This window comes from Talpa europaea (assembly GCF_964194135.1).
Source record: "Talpa europaea genome assembly, chromosome: 12".
Taxonomy (NCBI): Eukaryota; Metazoa; Chordata; class Mammalia; order Eulipotyphla; family Talpidae; genus Talpa; species Talpa europaea.
The window spans coordinates 63665350-63684593 of NC_140079.1; the positions used below are offsets into that span (position 1 = coordinate 63665350).

The window sequence follows — 19244 nt, forward strand, 5'->3', positions numbered from 1 at the left end:
GTTGGCTGATGCAGCAAACAGCTTGGTAAGAGGCAGTCTATTGAAGCTTAGTAGAAGACAGGAAGAATGTTTCACCTAAAATCACATTTAATTATATCCCTCTTCATGTTCTATGAATTCACATGACTTCTAATTTCTACTTAATGAAAAGAGAGCTGAGGAGCCTATTGGAGTTCACAAGCCAAATGATTTAACGATTCCCCATATGTAAAGTTGGGTGGGCTCCAGAACTAATAAGATAAGTGAATTTACTGTGGATTTTCTGATGGCTCATCAGTGACACTAATGTATAAGTGCTGGAGTTGAATTGTGCAGTTACATTTTCTGAATCTATGCATTGGTTTTGGAAGGATCATTCGATTTTCAAAAGTAGCCTTTGGCTCTCCTTTCTGGTTTCCTTTCTTGCTTCCAATTCCTTCCAGTATTTTACTATCATGTTTTAGTTGTGAATTTGCCTATTTTTATTTCCAAAGCATATATAACAGCAACTGCATTAGTTAATATGAAGTTGTATGCAAATGGGAAAACTGTTTGAGGCCAGCTTTGGTGATTTATTATTGAAGTATCAGGAAGCAAAGGGATGATTTAGCTTGTGCAGTTTAGTGTTACAGAACACATGAATATTTGCTGTTTTAATTGTGGTGGTTGCTGCATTGAACTTTGAAATTAAGCTCTACCCTTGTTACCTAATAAAATGAGGGCATCAGTTATAACACGATTTCCATTCTGTTTTGCAGCTATTTTAGAATTGCTTACGCCACTTATGCTAGTTCCTCTCTCATACACTTTTATATATTTATCTACATCACTACTAAAATGGTTATCCTATAATTTAAGGAAGCCTTTTTTTCCCCTAAAATTTACCCAGAATTAGGCTATTGATCAAATATGAGTATCCACTATATACCATTCATTATAGAAAGTTGTCTTTCTTTAAAATTCTATAATTGGTACATTTTACAAATCCTTTTCTAATTCAATTCACTTCTTAAGTGAAAGGTCATTTATTGTTCTTATATTTCTCTCCTTTATGTATATATTTATCTACATCACTACTAAAATGGTTATCCTATAATTTAAGGAAGCCTTTTTTTCCCCTAAAATTTACCCAGAATTAGGCTATTGATCAAATATGAGTATCCACTATATACCATTCATTATAGAAAGTTGTCTTTCTTTAAAATTCTATAATTGGTACATTTTACAAATCCTTTTCTAATTCAATTCACTTCTTAAGTGAAAGGTCATTTATTGTTCTTATATTTCTCTCCTTTATGTAGAGAACTGAAACAAAATAACTTTCTGTAGAAGCAGTTTGTTTTTTGTCTGTATATATTATATCAATCTGATAGACCTATTGCTCAATAAGCAACAACAATTAAAATATACACAAAGACACATCACCCAAAGCAGTGATAGTGAAGGCAAAGATAAATAGGTGGGACTACATCAAATTAAAGAGCTTCTGTATAGCAAAAAAGACAGTAACCAAAACAAAGAGACACCCCACCATTGGGAGAAAATTTTTGCACACAACGTTAATGATAAAGGACTGATCACAAAAATCTACAAACAGCTGATGAGACTCAACAAAAACAAAGTAAATAACCCAGTGAAAAAATGGGCAGAAGAGCGAAAAAGAAACTTCTCCAAAAAGGAAATGCAAATGGCCAGTGGGCATATGAAAAAATGTTCAACATCACTTGTAATCAGGGAAATGCATATCAAAACTACAATGAGATACCATCTTACACCAGTGAGAATGGCACATATTAAAAAAAACTAGCAACAACAAATGTTGGCGAGGTTGTGGAGAAAAAGGAGCTCTCCTGCACTGCTGGTGGGAGTGCAAACTGGTCCAACCACTATGGAAAGCTGTGTGGAGATTCTTCAAATTGCTAAAGATGGAGCTTCCATATGATCCAGCAATTCCACTCCTAGGTATTTGCCCAAATGACACAGAAACATTAATTCAAAAGGGCACCTGCACCCCTATGGTTATAGCAGGACGATTTACAATAGCTAAGCTATGGAATCAACCCAAATGCCCCAAAACAGATCACTGGATCAAGAAGATGTGGTACATATACACAATGGAATATTACTCAGCAATCAAGAAGATCAACTCATGCAATTTGCAGCAACATGGATGGAGCTGGAAGGGATCATGCTCAGCGAAATAAGTCAGAAAGAAAAAGAAAAATACCAGATGGTCTCATTCATAGCAGGAATTTAGAAAACCTAAATAAGGGACCAGGAAAAAGACTAATTTATAACAAATTAAAAATCAAAATGAACAAGCAACTGTAAACCAGAGACACAGTACAGGATGGGGCAGGGGAGGAGGGAGTAGGATCAAAGCAAGGGGGGTAGGAATTGTATGGGGACTATAACCAAGATGAAAATGCATACATTGTGCAAAAATGAAAAATGATGTAAAAAATATATAAAAGGAAAAAAATGGAAAAAAAAAAAAAGAAACCAGTCCCATTCCCTCTGGTGCCTGAGGGCATGCATATAATAAAAACCTATGTACTCGCAACTATAATCCAGAGACACACTACAGGGGGGGAGAAGGAAGTAGGATCAAAATAAGGGTGGTGGGGATTGTACGGGGACTATAACCAAGGTGAAAATGCGTACATTGTACAAAAATGAAAAATGATGTAAAAATATACAAAATTAAAAAACCAAAAAAAAAATTGAATCAATAGGCTAAAGATTGGGAAAGTAACTAATAAACTGAGCAACTGCTAAAAAGAATTAAAAAAAATACAACAATAAAATAATTATGGAAACTTTCTCTTCTTTTTTTTTCAGTGTGTTGTTAATCTCTGTTCTATTTAGTGCATTTTTCCAGGTCTTAGGTTTAGATGTCACACTGTAAGCCAGGATTCTTTCCCCCATTGCAGGGTTACTTCAGCAGAATTTTTAATACCAAACATCTGACTTTTTGGGGCTGAAGCAAGTAGGGAATGAATATAAGAGGAATTTGGTAGAATTTGAAAAATATACAAGGCAAGGGAACCTTTAGGTAAAATTTAGATTAATGATTGCCTCTTAGTGGAGGTAGGATTGGGTGGGATTGAGGACTTTAAAGTTACTGTATTATTATTTTAATTCAGCTTAATAATGGGTGAACAGATATTTGATTCATCATTATTTTTAAAGTTTCATGTATAGTAAATACCCTTTTATATGTATCATATAGTTCAAAATTAGGATTCTTGAAGAAAAATTTTACTAGGATAAACTATAAAGTAGGTCGTTAATAACTCTCACATCTTTCTTTTTTAACTTGGTGGTTTTTTTAACCATGTTACAAATTCTGGGTTTCCATTTTTTCTCTTAGGTGTAAACTAGTAGGAAGATGATAAAACTAATATTTCAAAAAATCTTTGAAATCAATGTCATCAGACTAGCTCATTTTAAATCAAGTTGTTAGTATTTCTATTGTCTCTCACCATAATCAACTGGGTTCATACTTTGTATGATTCTCATAATCTATGAATAAACAGAGCAGTGATTATTGTTGCACTCTGACATAGATTTCAGTGGACTTTGCATGGGGCCACAGAAAAGACCTTATGAGTGAACTGAAAATTTGCACTGCTCAAAGTTTTCATATATTCATGTTATTTTCAGGGGAAAAAAATCTGTACCATCAATATATAACTGTTATTTCATAAACATGTTTCAGATAGCTGGTGTTTTTCTGATTAACACTAGATAACTGACTTTAATCTATATGTGAATATATATTCAATAGGAAATTGCCCGACATTTGCGCCCTGGGACCCTCAGAGCAATCTTTGGTAAAACTAAGATCCAGAATGCTGTTCACTGTACTGATCTGCCAGAGGATGGTATACTAGAGGTAAGAGAAAGAAGAGTAAGCATCCTATTTATATTTTAAGCCCATAAGTAATCTCATCAGTGCTGGTGTGTAAGGGACTTCAATATTCTTGGATCACATTGTTACATATCTATCTGATAACTTCAGATTTTAGACTGCAACTTTAAAAGACCACATTGTAGGATGCTGTATAACTAGGTAGTCCCCAAAGAATCAATATGTATTTCTGATTGGCATATATTATGGTCTAAAAGTACTTTAAAAATGGAAAGCTACAGCATTTATTAAATGATGTGAAATTGGTTTTAAAATCCGGTAAAAAAACCACTATGATCATAATTTTCTAGTCATGAAAATACACCACTGAAATTTAGTCCAGTAGGCAACGTGATAGCATTAAAAGTAATAACTACCATTTATTAAGTTTTTGTTTTTGTTTCTACCTTGATAAATGCTTTGTAAAAATTATTTCTTTTATTCTCCATGGCATCTCTAATAGATTGGTATTATTATGTCTGATTTTGTTTTTGGGAAAATGAAATTGAGCTCAGGGTTAAGTAATGTCCTCATAGCAAATAGCTAATAAATGACAAAATCATATTTTGATATTCTACCAGTGTCATTTATATAAATAATGAACAATGAAAAAATTCTAAGAAAATATAAGTGAAAATAAGTTTCATTTGGTGTTCAAGAAAATTATTTCTAGACCAAAAATAAAAGAAATATATTTTAACCTCTTACAGTCTAGATTTTTTTGCATGTCAAAAGAAACTAAATGAAATTAAGATATGATAAATTGAAGTGATTATAGTATAAATGATGGAAAATGATATGAAAAAATTAGTATGTTTGTCTTTATATTTTGTCAAATTTATTGCTCTTCTTTTTAAAAATTCTACCTTTGAAGTCATAGACTAGCCTTCCCCAAATATTTTATTTCTATTTCTTGCTTTGAAGTGTTCAATCCAGCTGGAATTTGACATATCGTAAGAGGTATGGCTCTGGTCAGCTGTCACAATGTTTCTTGTTAAGGCTTTTCAAGTTCTTTCTCGTTTATTGGATGCTTACATACACCTGTGTTCCTGTTTCTGAACTTTCAATTTTATTACCTTGGTTGGTGCCAGCAGAATACTATTTTTATTATTGTAGTTTATACTTTTTAAGGTTTTTTGATTATTCTCTTAAATTCATACCCTCAAAAGAACACTGCCTGAATTTATCCTAACCCCTGCAAATCCTTTATCCCACCCCCCACAAGATGTAAATAGGACCCTGACTGATTTTATGTTTATGTGGGGATGATTTGCCAATAAAGGTGAGTCCAGTGCAATATATGTTGTGCCTCTCCTTTTATGCAAACAGTAGAGTGAGTATGTGTCTATATATAATCTTAGACATAGTCTATTAAATTTATTCCCATCAGTTTTTTGGTTTTGTTACTATAGAGAATAATGGCATTAGCGCCATTAAAAATTTCTGCTATAATCCAAAGAGTTAATTTGCTAAAATCTTATCCAAACTATATTACATCATAGTATGAAATTTAGACATATTTGTGAAATGTAAAAATGTAAAAAACTCCATTTTTAGTTACCCAAGAGACTAAATATTTATTTAGAATTTTACCTATTTTATAAATAGTCCCTTTACCTTCTGATAGCTTAGGCTAGGTTTGAATACAGATGGTTGTTCAGTGAAACTGATGTACTCCTGATATTATCCATGAAATTTAAGCCCATTAAAAAATATCATCCAAGGTATGTATGTGATTCATACAGTTTGAAATAGATTACTACTGCATGTATTTCACAAAGCCATTTACTAAATGATTACAATCTTTTTAACCTAACTGCACAGGATATTTAATTGCTAATTGACTCTCTGGTTTAGAAAATTAATCAAAAACCAGAATTGGAATCTCCTACCACCTCTTCTCATATGATTTATGATTCAAACTTGATATGACCATACATAAGTCACTTACTATCATTGATATGGGAAAAAGAATGTTGACATAACAAGTGATGTTCTCTTAGTAACTATTTACAATTGTTAGTTGGTTTTAAATGGTACAGTATTATGAAAGCACTTAAAGGCAAAAAGAGTTAATCTGCTCATAGAGTTTAAAAGTGAAATTGAGAATTGTTTATAAAGACAAGCTCTCTGATCAGGTAAGCACTTTGCACTTAGATTTGCTATACATTAAAGGAATATCTTAGATGTAGGGTGATCATAAAATTTATTACTCAACACAGGATCTACTTGAAAGGCAGCACCAATCAGACAAGATACTAGGTCAAAGGGCACAAACCAGACCTGTTTTAGGCACACAGGAATTATAGGCAGCCCATTTATATGGCAAGAAGAGGGAGTGGGGTAATAAAGTATCTTCTTACTCTATTCTTGTGGTACTTAGTGAGGTAACTTTGTCCTGTGTTTAGAACTCAGGAAGCAAGGTTTCAGTTTTGTCATGATATATTTTGTCATCATTGATTGTTTTATCTACTTATTCTTACTTCAAACAATTATCGAGTATATTTTACTTGTTGACATTGTCATAGGATTTGAAAATCAAACATGACATTTCTCCTCTCCTTATTGAGGTCCCAATAAGTTTTAGAGATCAAGGATCCTTAGCTTTAATATAGAAATCTGATTGCTTTGGATGCTACTAATTGTGAGATAGCCACTTTTTTGATAATAGTAAATGGCAGCATCTATCATCTGAGATATTTTGGGATCTTATTTCACTGGTAGTGTTCCCTGATACTCTGTTGGTATGAACTATAAAGAACTGAAGGTTGCACTTTAAAAGAGTATTAGTGGAGAAATATTTTATGTTAACTAGTAATGAAAGAATTACTAGTTTCCTCTATCTGTGGAATTTACTGGGAGCAGGCAGAGGTCATAGCTACTGCCAGGGTCTTGCTTTCAGCTAGTTCCAATGGTCCTGAGAAACACCCTGCCCTAGCCTAGCTCCACAGGCTTTCCAGGGCTCATTTACCCACAGTAACTGAGTATGCATTTCCTAGGGAGAACACTCTCTGTGGAATGTGCTGCAGCAGACTCATAACTACCTCCAGGGGCCCGTTTTCAGCCAGCTACAGTGGACATGTGAAATACCTGCCCCTCGCCTGCCTGGGATCACTAGACTTCTGGGCAGTCTGCCTTCTACTAGGATTGCAAACACCTGCAGTACCTGCTTGTGGCCCACAGTGCTCCCATCCTCCACCCCCAGCTGCTCTGTTCTTGTCTAAGTCTCAAGGGAAAAACCTTTGCTTGCAAAACTGTGGAGACGAAAGATAGGCTGCAGCTCAGGGGCCAGTTCCAGTCTGAGGCTTCCAAGAAAACTCTATCAGTGAAATCTCACTCAAGCTGTGTGTAATTGCAGATCCCTCCCTAGGCTCAAGCATATAATATCCAGGGAGGCCTCCACCGTTGGCATTTTACAAACCTCCCTGGAATTTACACTGTCGGTTGGGTTCTTGGTCCACTACCCTGCACTGACTATTGAGCTTCAGTCATTCTGATCGGTGATATAGTCTCATTCTATTCAAAACCGGAAAGCCCTGCATCCCAAACCAATTCCCAGCAACCTTCAATTCTAACATAAGATCATTGCATCATGACTGGAAAGGAAAGTTATTTAGCCCAATCTATAGAAATAAAGACAGAGTACCAGGGAAAAAAAAAAACTGATAGGAAATTTACCCCAATTGATAGATCAAGGCAAAACTGAGAAAAAATTCTAATGCAATAGAATTAAGTAAATTATGGGAAGAAGACTTAAAAGTAACTTTCAACTCACTGAAATTAGGAAAAAAAAAGGTTGAGCAAAATAGGAACTACAAGGACAGAAAAAAATATGAAAAAGTTATAAGCAGACATTATAAAGCTAAGGAAAACAAAAGTGGGAATAAAAATAATAATAGAAGGGCTCAACAGTAGACCTGATGAAACAGAGGACTGAATCAATGTGTTGGAAAATAGGGAAGCAGAGACATCAAAGAAAGATCAGCAGAAAGAAAAAGTATTTTGAAAAATGAAGACAACATAGGAGATGTGTAGGACAACATCAAGAAGAACATTTGCATCATAGTTGTTCAGAAGAGAAGAAAGAAAGGGACAAAAATATTATTTGAAGAAGTAATAGAACTTCCCAAAACTGGGGAAGGAAACTGACATCCAGATCCAGAAACTCAAAGCATCCAAACAAAAAAATCCAAACACACCAGATGCATTATAGTTAAAGATCCTACATGCAGCAAGGGAAAAACAAAGACTCACACATAAGGAAATCCCCATAAAACTATCAGAGAGTTTCTAAGTTATAAAACATACAGGTCAGAAGGGAATAGCATGATATCTTCATGGTACTAAAAGGAAAAAAAACTCTAAATGAGAATATTCTACCTAGCTAGGCTATCATTCAGAATTGAAGGAGCAATAAAAAGCTTTGTAGGCAAACAACAGTTAAAGGAATTCATCTCCACTAGACTAGCCTTGCAAGAAATACTGAAGGGACTTCATATAAAACAAAAAGAAAACCTACTTAGAAGGAACAAGACACTAAAAACATAAAATATGAGGGTTAGAAGAGTAAAACTGGGGACTGTTAGAAGGCCTTGAGACTAGCTTTCAAATTAAAATAGGTTTTAAGCATAGAACTCCATATATCTTTTTTTTAAAGATTTATTTATTTATTTATATAAGCACTGGGCACAGTCAGAAGCATGGGAGGGTGAGAGAATTCACCAGAGCCAGAGTGAGGAACAGAACAGGCAGACTGATGAAACACACTGCTGAGGGGAGCAGCAGGCAGGGCAGGAGAGGTCTGTTGCACCATGTGGGACCCTCGCCAGTGGCCGGGGATTGAACCGGCACTGCAGAGGCTGCGGGCAGCTTCGCAGCCCAGCGCTCAACTGCTGCGCCACCAGGGGAGGCCCATAGTACCCTATATTAACCTCAAACCAAAATACAAAATACAAATAAGAAAATGGAATCCAAACATTACACAAAAGATAGCTTTAAGGGAAAAGGATAGGAGATTAAAAGAAAAGAGATAAACTGAACCCCCACCCCTCCCCAAATAAGCAAAAATGGGAATATATATATATGTGAATTTCCCTAAATGCCAGTGGCCTGAACTCACTAATCAGAAGGCAGAGTTGCTGAACAGACTAGAAAACAAAATCCAACCTTCTTCTCTAAACTCCAAAGAGAAGCACAGGCTCAAAGTAAAAGATTAGAAAATAATTCTACAATGAAATGGTATCCTAAAATAGGCAGGAATAGCCATATATAGATAAACTTCCAGCAAAAAAAGGTAACAAGAGATAGGGATGGACATTACATAATGATTAAAGGATCAGTCCATCAAGAAGATATAACACACATTTATATACATGCAATGAAGGAGTATCAAAATACAGACAGCACCTATTAATAGATATATATATATATATATATATATATATATATATAGTGAGATAGTGAAAGCAACACATTAGTAGTAGGGGACTTCATCACCCCACTTAAATCACTAGACAGATCAACCACAAAGAATCAATAAGGAAACAGTCATCTAAAAGGAGGAATTAGGTGGACTTAATAGACATTTACAGGACTCTACTCACAAAATTCTGAGTATACATTCTTTTCAAGTGCACATGGAACATTTTTGAGGAGAGGCTACATGTTGGGTCTCAAAACCAGTATCAACAATTTCATGAAAATAGAAATCCTACCAAGTATCTTTTCTGATCTCAATGGTATAAAACAAAATCAATACAAAAAGAAAGCTGGAAATACCTCAAATATAAAGAGACTAAACATTATGATAGTGAGAATACTGAAATAAATGAGGAAATTAAAGGAAATAAAAAGTACCTGGATACAAATGAAAATGAAGACATGAGCTATAAGAACCTATGGGAAGCAATAAAAGCAGCACTAAGAGGTAACAGTATGACTATAGGAATACATCAAGAATTGGAAAAAATCTCAATCTAAACTTACACCTTAAAGATCTAGTTAATGAAGAATAAATGAACCCAAAAGTCAGTGAAAGGGGGCCTCCCCGGTGGTACAGCGGTTGAGCGCTGGGTTGCGAAGCTGCCTGCGGCCTCTGCGGCACCGGTTTGATCCCCAGCTGCTACCCGGCCACCGGAGGAGGGTCCCACATGGCGCGCAGACCTCTCCTGCCACCCGCTGCTCCCCTCAGCAGTGTACTTCAGTCCTTCTGCCTGCTCTGCTCCCCGCTCTGGCTCTCGTGAATTCTCTCACCCTCCCACGCTTCTGACTGTACCCAGTGCATGTATAAACAAAACAAACAAACAAACAAATAAATTAAAAAAAAAAATGCCTCTATAAAAAAAAAAAACTTAAAAAAAAAAAGTCAGTGAAAGGAAGGAAATAGTAAAAATTGGAGAATAAATAACATGGAAATAAAAAAAGGCTCCAAACCATGTTACAAAGCAATGATGTTTAAAACTATATGGTATTGGAATAAATATAGAGACACACCTGAGGAACAGAATGGAAAGCCCAGAAATTCACACCTATTTGGATAGTTAATTTATGACATATGGCAAAGGAGCCAAGAGTACACAATGGAGAAACGATAGTCTCTTCAACAAATGATCATGTAAAAACAGGACAGTCATATGCAAAAGAATGAAACTACTATCTCACACCAGACAATTTTTAATTGTTAAACAATTTTTAATTGTTAAAAATTAAAAATGTAGCAAAGATTTGGTGTGAAACCTGAAACCAGAAAATACAAAGAAGAAAATATAGGCAAAACACTCCACAAGATTAGCTTCAATAATATCTTTGGGAAAGCAACTCCAAAAGCAAGGAAAGCAAAACAAAAATAAATAAATGGGACTACAGCTTCCAGACAGCAAGAGACACTATTATTAAAATGAAAAGATGCCCTACCAAATAGGAGAAAATATTTGCACATCATGCATCTGAAAAGGGGCTGATATTTAAGATCTACCAAGAACTCACACAATGCAATGAAAAGAAAACCTAGTCAAAAGTGGGAAAGTAGAGCTAAACAGGCATTTCTCCAAAGTTATACAGATGACAAACCAGCACATGAAAAAATGCTCATCATCACTTGTCAGAGAAATGCAAAGCAAAATCACAATGAGGTAGTGCCTCATAGCCTTGAGAATGGCCTATTTTAAAAAATCAGAACCAAGTGTTGGCAAGGGTGTGGAGAAGAAGTACATAAAATATTTCACTGTCTGTATAGTTGATCAAACCCATTTGAATTTGGATATATAATAATTTCTACATTGATTCTTATTCTGTTAAACTTTAAGGAAAAAATTAATGAAATATTAACCAGAAATAAACATACTGGATGACTAATATAGATGATGGACAGGCCTAGATTTTTGGTCTATGGTTAATGTAGGCCTCTCCACACACTGACGTTCATAAGTTATCTTTAGTTTTAATTTCTATCTTGAGGAAAGAGCTGTGATTTTTACTAGTACATTGTCAAAGAGGGAACAACTTGTACAAAGACAAGAGCAAACAGCTTCCTCTTGGAGAACTGAAAATAGTTTAGTAAGGCTGTTGATTTGACTTTGGGTTGGAAAATGCAAGTGATAAGCCTAGAGAAGTCAGCACAGGTCTTGTAAAATCATGTTAAGACATCTGAACTTTATCCAAAAGGCAATAGGAATCCAAATTGTTGTTTTATGCATGGGAGTAGCATTATGATACCTTGTTATAGAGAGCATTCTGGCTGCAATATAGAGAACAAATCAAAGTGGGGTAAAGGAGCAATCTGAGGGAGAGAGACAGGGAAGCCGGCTATTAAGGTAATTTGGCAGAAGGTTCTGGTAGCCTGAGTTGATACGGCAGTAGGAACTGCCAGAAGCAGTGAGCAGTGATATTTAGGGGGGTAGAACTGACAGCCCCAGAGACTATTTTTTTAAAGATTTATTTATTTATTTGTTTGTTTGTTTGTTTATTTATTTATTTATTTATACAAGCACTGGGTACAGTCAGAAGCACGGGAGGGTGAGAGAGTTCACCAGAGCCAGAGCTGGGAGCAGAACAGGCAGAAGGATCGACGTACACTGCTGAGGGGAGTAGCGGGCGGCAGGAGAGGTCTGCGCGCCATGCGGGACCCTCCTCTGGTGGCCGGGGAGCAGCCGGGGATAGAACCGGCGCTGCAGGGGCTGCGGGCAGCTTCGCAACCCAGCGCTCAACCCCTGCGCTACCAGGGAGGCCCCCCAGAGACTATTTGGATGTGAAGAATAACTTATGGGAATGAGACCAAGAGAATCCCTTTCCCCTAGTAAATATGGTGGTGTTCAGACACTACCATCTTTATTGTGACACCAGTATTTCTGAAAAACAGTTTTTTCCCTAAGTTTGATGGCAAAGCCTTGCTGTATAATTTTTATTTAACCCACTTAGTGTGACTATTCACACTGCTACTGAAATATTTATGAATTAGATTACAGGGGAGCTTCCCATGCTCCTGTGTAACACTGTTGACTGAGAAATTATCAGGCTGTAAAATAATCAGAAAAGGTGTTTTTTGGAGGAAAGGAATCATAATTTGTGTCCAAGATCAGAGGCCTTCCCAAGGTGTATATTATCAGACTCAGGACACAGCAGTTTTAAAGGATTGAGCAGGGAGATGGTCTGAAGGTTAGGTCATTTGTGGTGATGATTCTGGATAGGTCCAGAAGTCCATTTACCTGTCTCTGATTGGTGGGCAAAAAAAAAAAATCTTCAGACAGACCTCTGCAGTAGGGCGAGTCTGCTGTCATGACCAGAAGACAGATGATCTCTTGTTTTTTTGTTTTGTTTTGTTTTTTTGGCATCACCACATGGCTGAGTTAGCTATTTAATATTTACCTGAAAGTATCAGGATGAAAGCTTGGAAACCAGATGAAATCTGTTGAAGTCAAAATGGGTTCCACAATAAAGAGAGAGAGAAAGAGAGAGATGGAGTGTGAGTGAGTGAGTGAGTGTGTGTGTGTGTGTGTGTGTGTGTGTGTGTGTGTGTGAGAGAGAGAGAGAGAGAGAGAGAGAGAAAGCGAGAGATTTACAGTGATTCCTGTATAACATAGAGTGAGTAGTGTGTATGCCATATTGCTATCCTAAATTTCTAAAGATATGGATGCCCCCAGGAACATCGAATAAAGGTAGTGGAGAAGTTTTGACATAGCAATGGGAAAAGAGATGATCAAAGAATATAGACTTACAGGTGATATTTAGGATTCAGTTGACTCGGGAGGTACATGTATCATGACTTTGTTTTCTCAGATACTTGGATTGGCAAAGCCTTTACAGGTGGGTGCATGAGGAAGGATCACTGAGGCGGTGAGCAAGAGCGGTTGAAATTAGAAATAGGTAATGTGTGATGGCAGGAGGGGCCAAAACAAAGGGAGAAAGTAGAAGGAGAGTTAGGGAACTGTGCTCAGAGCAGGCTTAGATAAGCTTAAAATTTCAGAGGTGGAGCTTTTCAGGGTGATAAGGTTCAGAGTATGGTGGCCACAAAAGAGGCAGTGTGATGTGGAAGTCAGTGTTAGTCACCGGAGGTTTGTAATAGCCTCTATTCAGTGAAATAAAAGTCGACGAGGATCATGTCTGGGAGGCAGAGTGGAGAGGGAAATGCTAATCCAAAGGCTGAAGTTTTTTTTCAGCAGAGGAGAGAAGTGAACCTGAGATGTGACAGCAATGAGGAGGAGAAGAGAGGCTTTAGCCAACTGGCATTGCCTGGAGTCCAGGGCTCATACATGAAGCAGCACAGGGGAGGAAGGAGGACATGGCTTCTACCATCCACCAGAGGGCCTTCACCGAAGGCCCCAAGGAAGTGATGGCCTTGGGGACATCCAAGTTTCATTTAACACATGGAGGAGTAGAGGATGGTTCAAGTTTCAAGCAGTTTCCTTTGGCACTGAGGTTCCATTTGGAGTAAGAGGAATAGTGAGCAATTGGGGGAGTGGAGAGGAACCCCATAGCCAAGTAAAATTAGCAAGATTGCATAAAATAGGTGACTAGGATGGCCACTATCTCAAGGTGGGCATGCTGTAGGTTTCTGCTCACTAGTAATAGACTCCCAGGCTCCATTGTCTTGTCCCTCTCTGCTGTTCTTAGCGCGTGCTTTTTGCCTTTTGGTCCAGGATGGCTTGTTGGAACTACAGTTATGATCCAGAGGAGGAGCAAAGGGCAAAGGTAGAACAGCTCAGGCAGCAGCCTCCTCCCCCACCCACTTTAAGGTGCCTTTCCAGAAGCTGGGAACCCTATGCAACATTTTCTATTTATTATTTCTTTGCTGGAATTTAGTCCCATGTTCACCCAGTTCTTCAGCAGGAGCTGGGAAACTTAGTTCTGTCAGTTGAGAACATTGCCATCGCCAAGAAAATCAGATTTCTGTTGGAAATAAAAAAGGGAGGACGAGCACTGGAGGTGCCGTTGTGTGTGAAGGGCAGCATCCGCCAAGGTGCTTAAAGGACAACAGGGAGATGTAGCCGGTGACCAGGTTTCCAGTAGAATTGGCCCCTGCTGTTCCTATTACCATGGTTCTCAGAGTGCCCTTCTGTGAGCAACATCTATTTCACCCAAGAGCTTGGTGGAAATGAAGTTCTCTGGTCCTCCCCAGGACCTACTATCTCAGAAACTCTGGTGGCTAGACCCAGGCAGCTATGGTTTAACAAGCCCTCCAGGGGATTCGATTCCCTAAAGTTTGAAAACCACTGCCCCAGGTGAAGGTTCCCAGCAAATGAAATGCATCAAAATGACCTAAGGAGGTTTTGAAACTACGTAAACCTGGCTCTCTAACAGAAGATTTTGGTTAAGTAGGTCTGGGATGATTCTCACTCTCTCTCACTCACTCACTCAAATGTTGCAGGTGACTCTGCTATAGCTAATAATTAAACCACCTTTTGGAAACCACAACCACTCCCCTCTGGATTTTTTGGAAGAAGTTGACCATGGTTCTGCTTTTAAGGAAAACCTATATCTGTCAGCAGGCCAGCAAGAGTTTGTTCTCTTTAAAGACCAACTGAAAACTAGAAACAGCAGCATTCTTTAAAATTTGAGGGAGTCCATGGCTTCTATCTATAAATTCCAGGATTATTGTATTGCAAGGGAGTCCTAGTCTCCAAATGGGGAGTTGTGGCCTCTGCAGGGTGCTAGCCTGCAGATCTGATTGAGTACCTGGATTTCTTGGGTGGGTTTGGGAGAGAGTCTCAGTGTAAAGGCCACCATAATGCTTCTCCAAGGAGTGACTAAGGGACCTGGGGTGCATATGTCTGTTGGCACCTATTGAAGCCAACAAAGTCAGAGGCCCTGGGTCTTCCCAGATGAAAGCAGTTCTCAAATCTACACTCCCCAAGTGGCATGGGCAAGTAGCCCATAGGTGAGCATACGTTTCCTCCTTGCTGGTTGTACCTAGAAGCCTGTACCTTTCAGAGACATTTGTATGTCTGGTTCCTGGTTGGCACACTTCAGGCTGTTAGTCAATGTCTGTGAATAACAGAATGGGGGTGGGGGGATGTATGATGAATGGGGACAGTGCATCCCCACCCCCTCCTCTTTTCAGGTGGCTGAAATGTCATGCCTTGATGAGGGTGGACCCCATTTTGATATGCCAACTTTCCACTATTCCCTCCACATACCAGTTGTCAGGAGAGTGAATTACCTCCAGCATGTTGCCTTATTGCTGACTTTGTGCTCAGGTAAAACCTGAAGCATTGCATTTGGAAAGTTAATGGTTTGCATAGATTTTTCTTCCTTCTCAAACATATTTCAAAACTGTCTGCATTAACCTTTAAAACATCTGGAAAATTTAAGAAGGGTTAGGCTATCAAATTAAAATTCTTTATGATCTGGTTAGTATTTCATCAGAATTGCTTATTTTCTCAGATGAAGGAATCTTGGATTAAGGAACAATTTTGTGGTCCTTCTATATCTTGTTGTATTAATGCATGCTCTTTACTAGATCACTTCAATTACTTCTACTCCAGGTAGTTCTCACACAATCTTGGTGATAAATGGATCTCTAATAATTTCTTCATTTAGCATAGATAGTATAATATTTTATTCAATAGTGGATCTCTATTAAGGAAATACTGGAATAATGTACCCCAAATATGCATAATATCGGCTTACTTCATGGAAGTGTCTGTAAACATTCATATCTATCATATCCATGTGGTCATTAGAATGACTGAAGCTTCATTCCACAAAAAGTGTTTGCAGGTCCATGGGTCCTTCAGTTTCTCAAGTGCGGACTAGCTCCAGCTTTCTTCTCAATCTGAAAAATAACAAGCCTAATGACATATGGACTGTAGTTAATATGGTTTATCCCACTTTACATAGGTACTTACAATGTCATTGACTGTAGACACTAGGAAATAAAATCTAAAGCAATTTCTTTTGGAAAGCTTGATTAATAATTATGATGAAGCCATATAAAATAAATAAATGCAGAATCAATGGACTGAGAACAACCTTAAAGGGGCATTTAAAATACCCAGGCATTTTGTGTGGGAACTTTACTGCCCTTACCTATTCCCTAGCAAGGTTCACAGAGTTTAGCAGAATCCCTAGAGGGCTTTTTAATCATGAAGATTGCTGGGCTCCACTCCAGTTTTTTATTTTGTTGATCTGAGTTAGGGTCTGAAAATTTGCATTTCTAATAATTTCCCAGTTAACATTGATACTGTCAGCCTTGAGTATAGCTCTTTGAGAACAGTGCCCAAGGCCAAAACCACTGTGTACTCTTAAACTGTGAGTCCAGTTCTTTTGGTTAATGGTTCTCAGATTTGGGATTTCACAGAAGGGACATTTCTAGAACAAACTAAGCAATGAACAACATTAACAAAATCCACATTGAGGATAGACATGAAGATCAACTTTTTAAAAATTGCCAATGACAATGAAAAATTGTTTCTCATCATCACCATCATTTTGTTTTGAAAGGACATTTGATTATTACTGTCATTTAATCATAGAATAATGGATGGTCTCTTCTATTGGATAAATTCAGCTTCAGCGGAACTTAGATTATTGCTCTGGCATGTCACTGGCATGGTGGTAGAAGCAGTCTATTGCGGTAGAGGCAAAACAGGGTTACATTTTTACAGATAAATTAGAAGCAGTAATAGAATCCACTGAAAGTTTGTCTGTTTGTTGTTTTTTTCCACCATACACAGGCAGGTCCCAACAATGTCAGTGAGAAAATACTGCCCCCAACCCAGGGAGACCATTTCTACCAGCCCTCAGTTTACCCCTGCTTTATTGCCCTGGTTTTTTCCCCCTTTACCAGAAGGCAATGAAATATCCAGGAACAAACCTAGCTGTGGAATGGTGGACAGGAGCCATAGAGATAAGTAACATGATGAAGGGGGTCTTTGGATTTTTAATCTTACTCAAACCTGATATGGAAAACCTATATGATGTTTCTTAGTTCAAAGAAGAATACAAATTATTTGAAATTTCTTTTGTCCTGAGAGTGGTATAGAAAACCACAAATAAAACACATACAAAACAAAAAGAACAAAAATTCTTTCTTTTTTTTTTTTTTTAAGGTTTATTTATGTATACAAGAACCGGGGTATAGGCCAGATGTGCAGGAGGGTGAGCGGATTCACCAGAGACAGAGCAGGGAACAGAACAGGCAGACTGACTGAACCCTGCTGAGGGAAGCAGTGGGCAAGACGAGTGGTCTGCCACTCCATGTGGGTATCTCCCTGGCCGGCCAGGATCTAACTTGCACTGCACAGGCTGCGGACAGCTTCACAATGCTGTGCTCAACTGCCTGTGCCACCAGGGAGGCCCCAAAAATTCTTTCTAATTGTGAGTCTTATTTTGAATACATACACTTTCTAGGTTCAAATATTATGCCATAAGTATGAATGTAAAAAAATAACAACTTTATGACAATTGACAAATAATGGTAGAATATCTATTGCAGAGTGGAAAGCCAGTTATTTTTAAATAACATTGAGTCCTTCAACATAATATGAAGAATGAAAAATTAGATTTTTCTTCTTAATTCATGACTTTTTCAAGTTAACTGAAACACATCCGTGCATATTTTATTTCAGTTCCATTCACTCATTGATAAGAATGTACAATCATTTTCCCTAAGTATTGTTTTGAGGACTCAAGTATTAAATTGTCCCAGCCATTAAGGATTTGAAAGCTTAGATTAGAAAGAAAGGTAAATACTCATATAAAGTTGAATTGTAATATAGAATTAAACTCCTGTATAAGAGAATGTCACCAGACCAAGTGTATGTGAAGCCACAAACACACCTTAAGTATGATGAGTGTTTAATGGGGAGTAGTATGACTGTGATTGAAGGGACCAGGTAAATTTCATTAATAAAATGGCACTTGACAAGGGCCTTGAAGAATAAGACAGAGTTTTAGATGCAAAGAGGACGAAGAAGTGGCAGGCTAGTTTTTAGGAGAATGTTGTGTTACCCAGGTCAAGTTAAAGTGGAGGGGTTCCTTTGTTAGAGAATGGAAAATATATTTGGAAATGTAAATTAGAGTTCCATTATGGAGGCTTTTTTTCCCCTGATGTCTATAATAAACTCTAGGATACCAGTGATAAATGATAATAATACAATTTACTGAGCAACATTTGCTTGGTGCTACACTGAATAATTTACCTTTGTCACCTAAAACCCCTATTGAGTAGTCTCAGTTATTCCTGTTTTACACAGTGTGGCTCCCATAGTGAAATAACATGGGTTGCATCTGACATTCAAACCTAAGGCTTTCTAAATCTAAACCTCTACTTGTATGTGACAAGCTAGGTCAGGAATGGCAAAAAGGTTTCAAATGTCAAGTCTTGATTTATTGATGTGACTGGGACAATGGCCTAATAAAGTAGGGTTTCTAAAACTTGACCCAAGCAGCAGAGTTTCAGTGAATACATGATGTGCCTTAAACATCCAGTAAGAAGTCTTAAGAACCTTGTGGCCTAAAATATTTAGACATACTTGTCTATTTCCAATAATCCATTTCCACTGTAATTGGTATAATTCTTTGTATCACTTCCATTTCCTCCACTAAACTCTACTCATGAGACCTTGCATTTTTTTGTTCATCACTTAATTCCCGAGTGCCTAGATATTTAATACATTATTCTAAATCCAGTAATAGTAAAGTTAATAATTGCAGTAGTGATAAGCACTTTGTACTAGGCACTGAGCTCTGGGTATTCAGTAGAATGAGTACATGTAGAATCAAACTAAATTTGAATCCATCCCTACTGATATAGGGCAGCAAGGGGCACTAAATCTGGCCAAGGACACTGCCCAAATTGTTTTATGGTCACCAGTCTGAGTTCTTCACCTGTGCACACAATTGCAAGACTCCTCAG

General features: G+C 37.5%; 1 protein-coding gene across 1 annotated transcript in view; it reads left to right on the top strand.

The window, feature by feature from the left end:
- The window catches only part of NME7 (NME/NM23 family member 7), a gene marked incomplete at both ends in the record, with an annotated part of 184998 nt that overhangs the window by 125295 nt on the left and 40459 nt on the right, over window positions 1-19244 (top strand). Inside the window, one exon of the mRNA XM_084250076.1 lies at window positions 3770-3877. Within this exon, the coding sequence (XP_084106202.1) occupies window positions 3770-3877 (108 nt within the window). The remainder of the gene's footprint in view (window positions 1-3769; window positions 3878-19244) is intronic.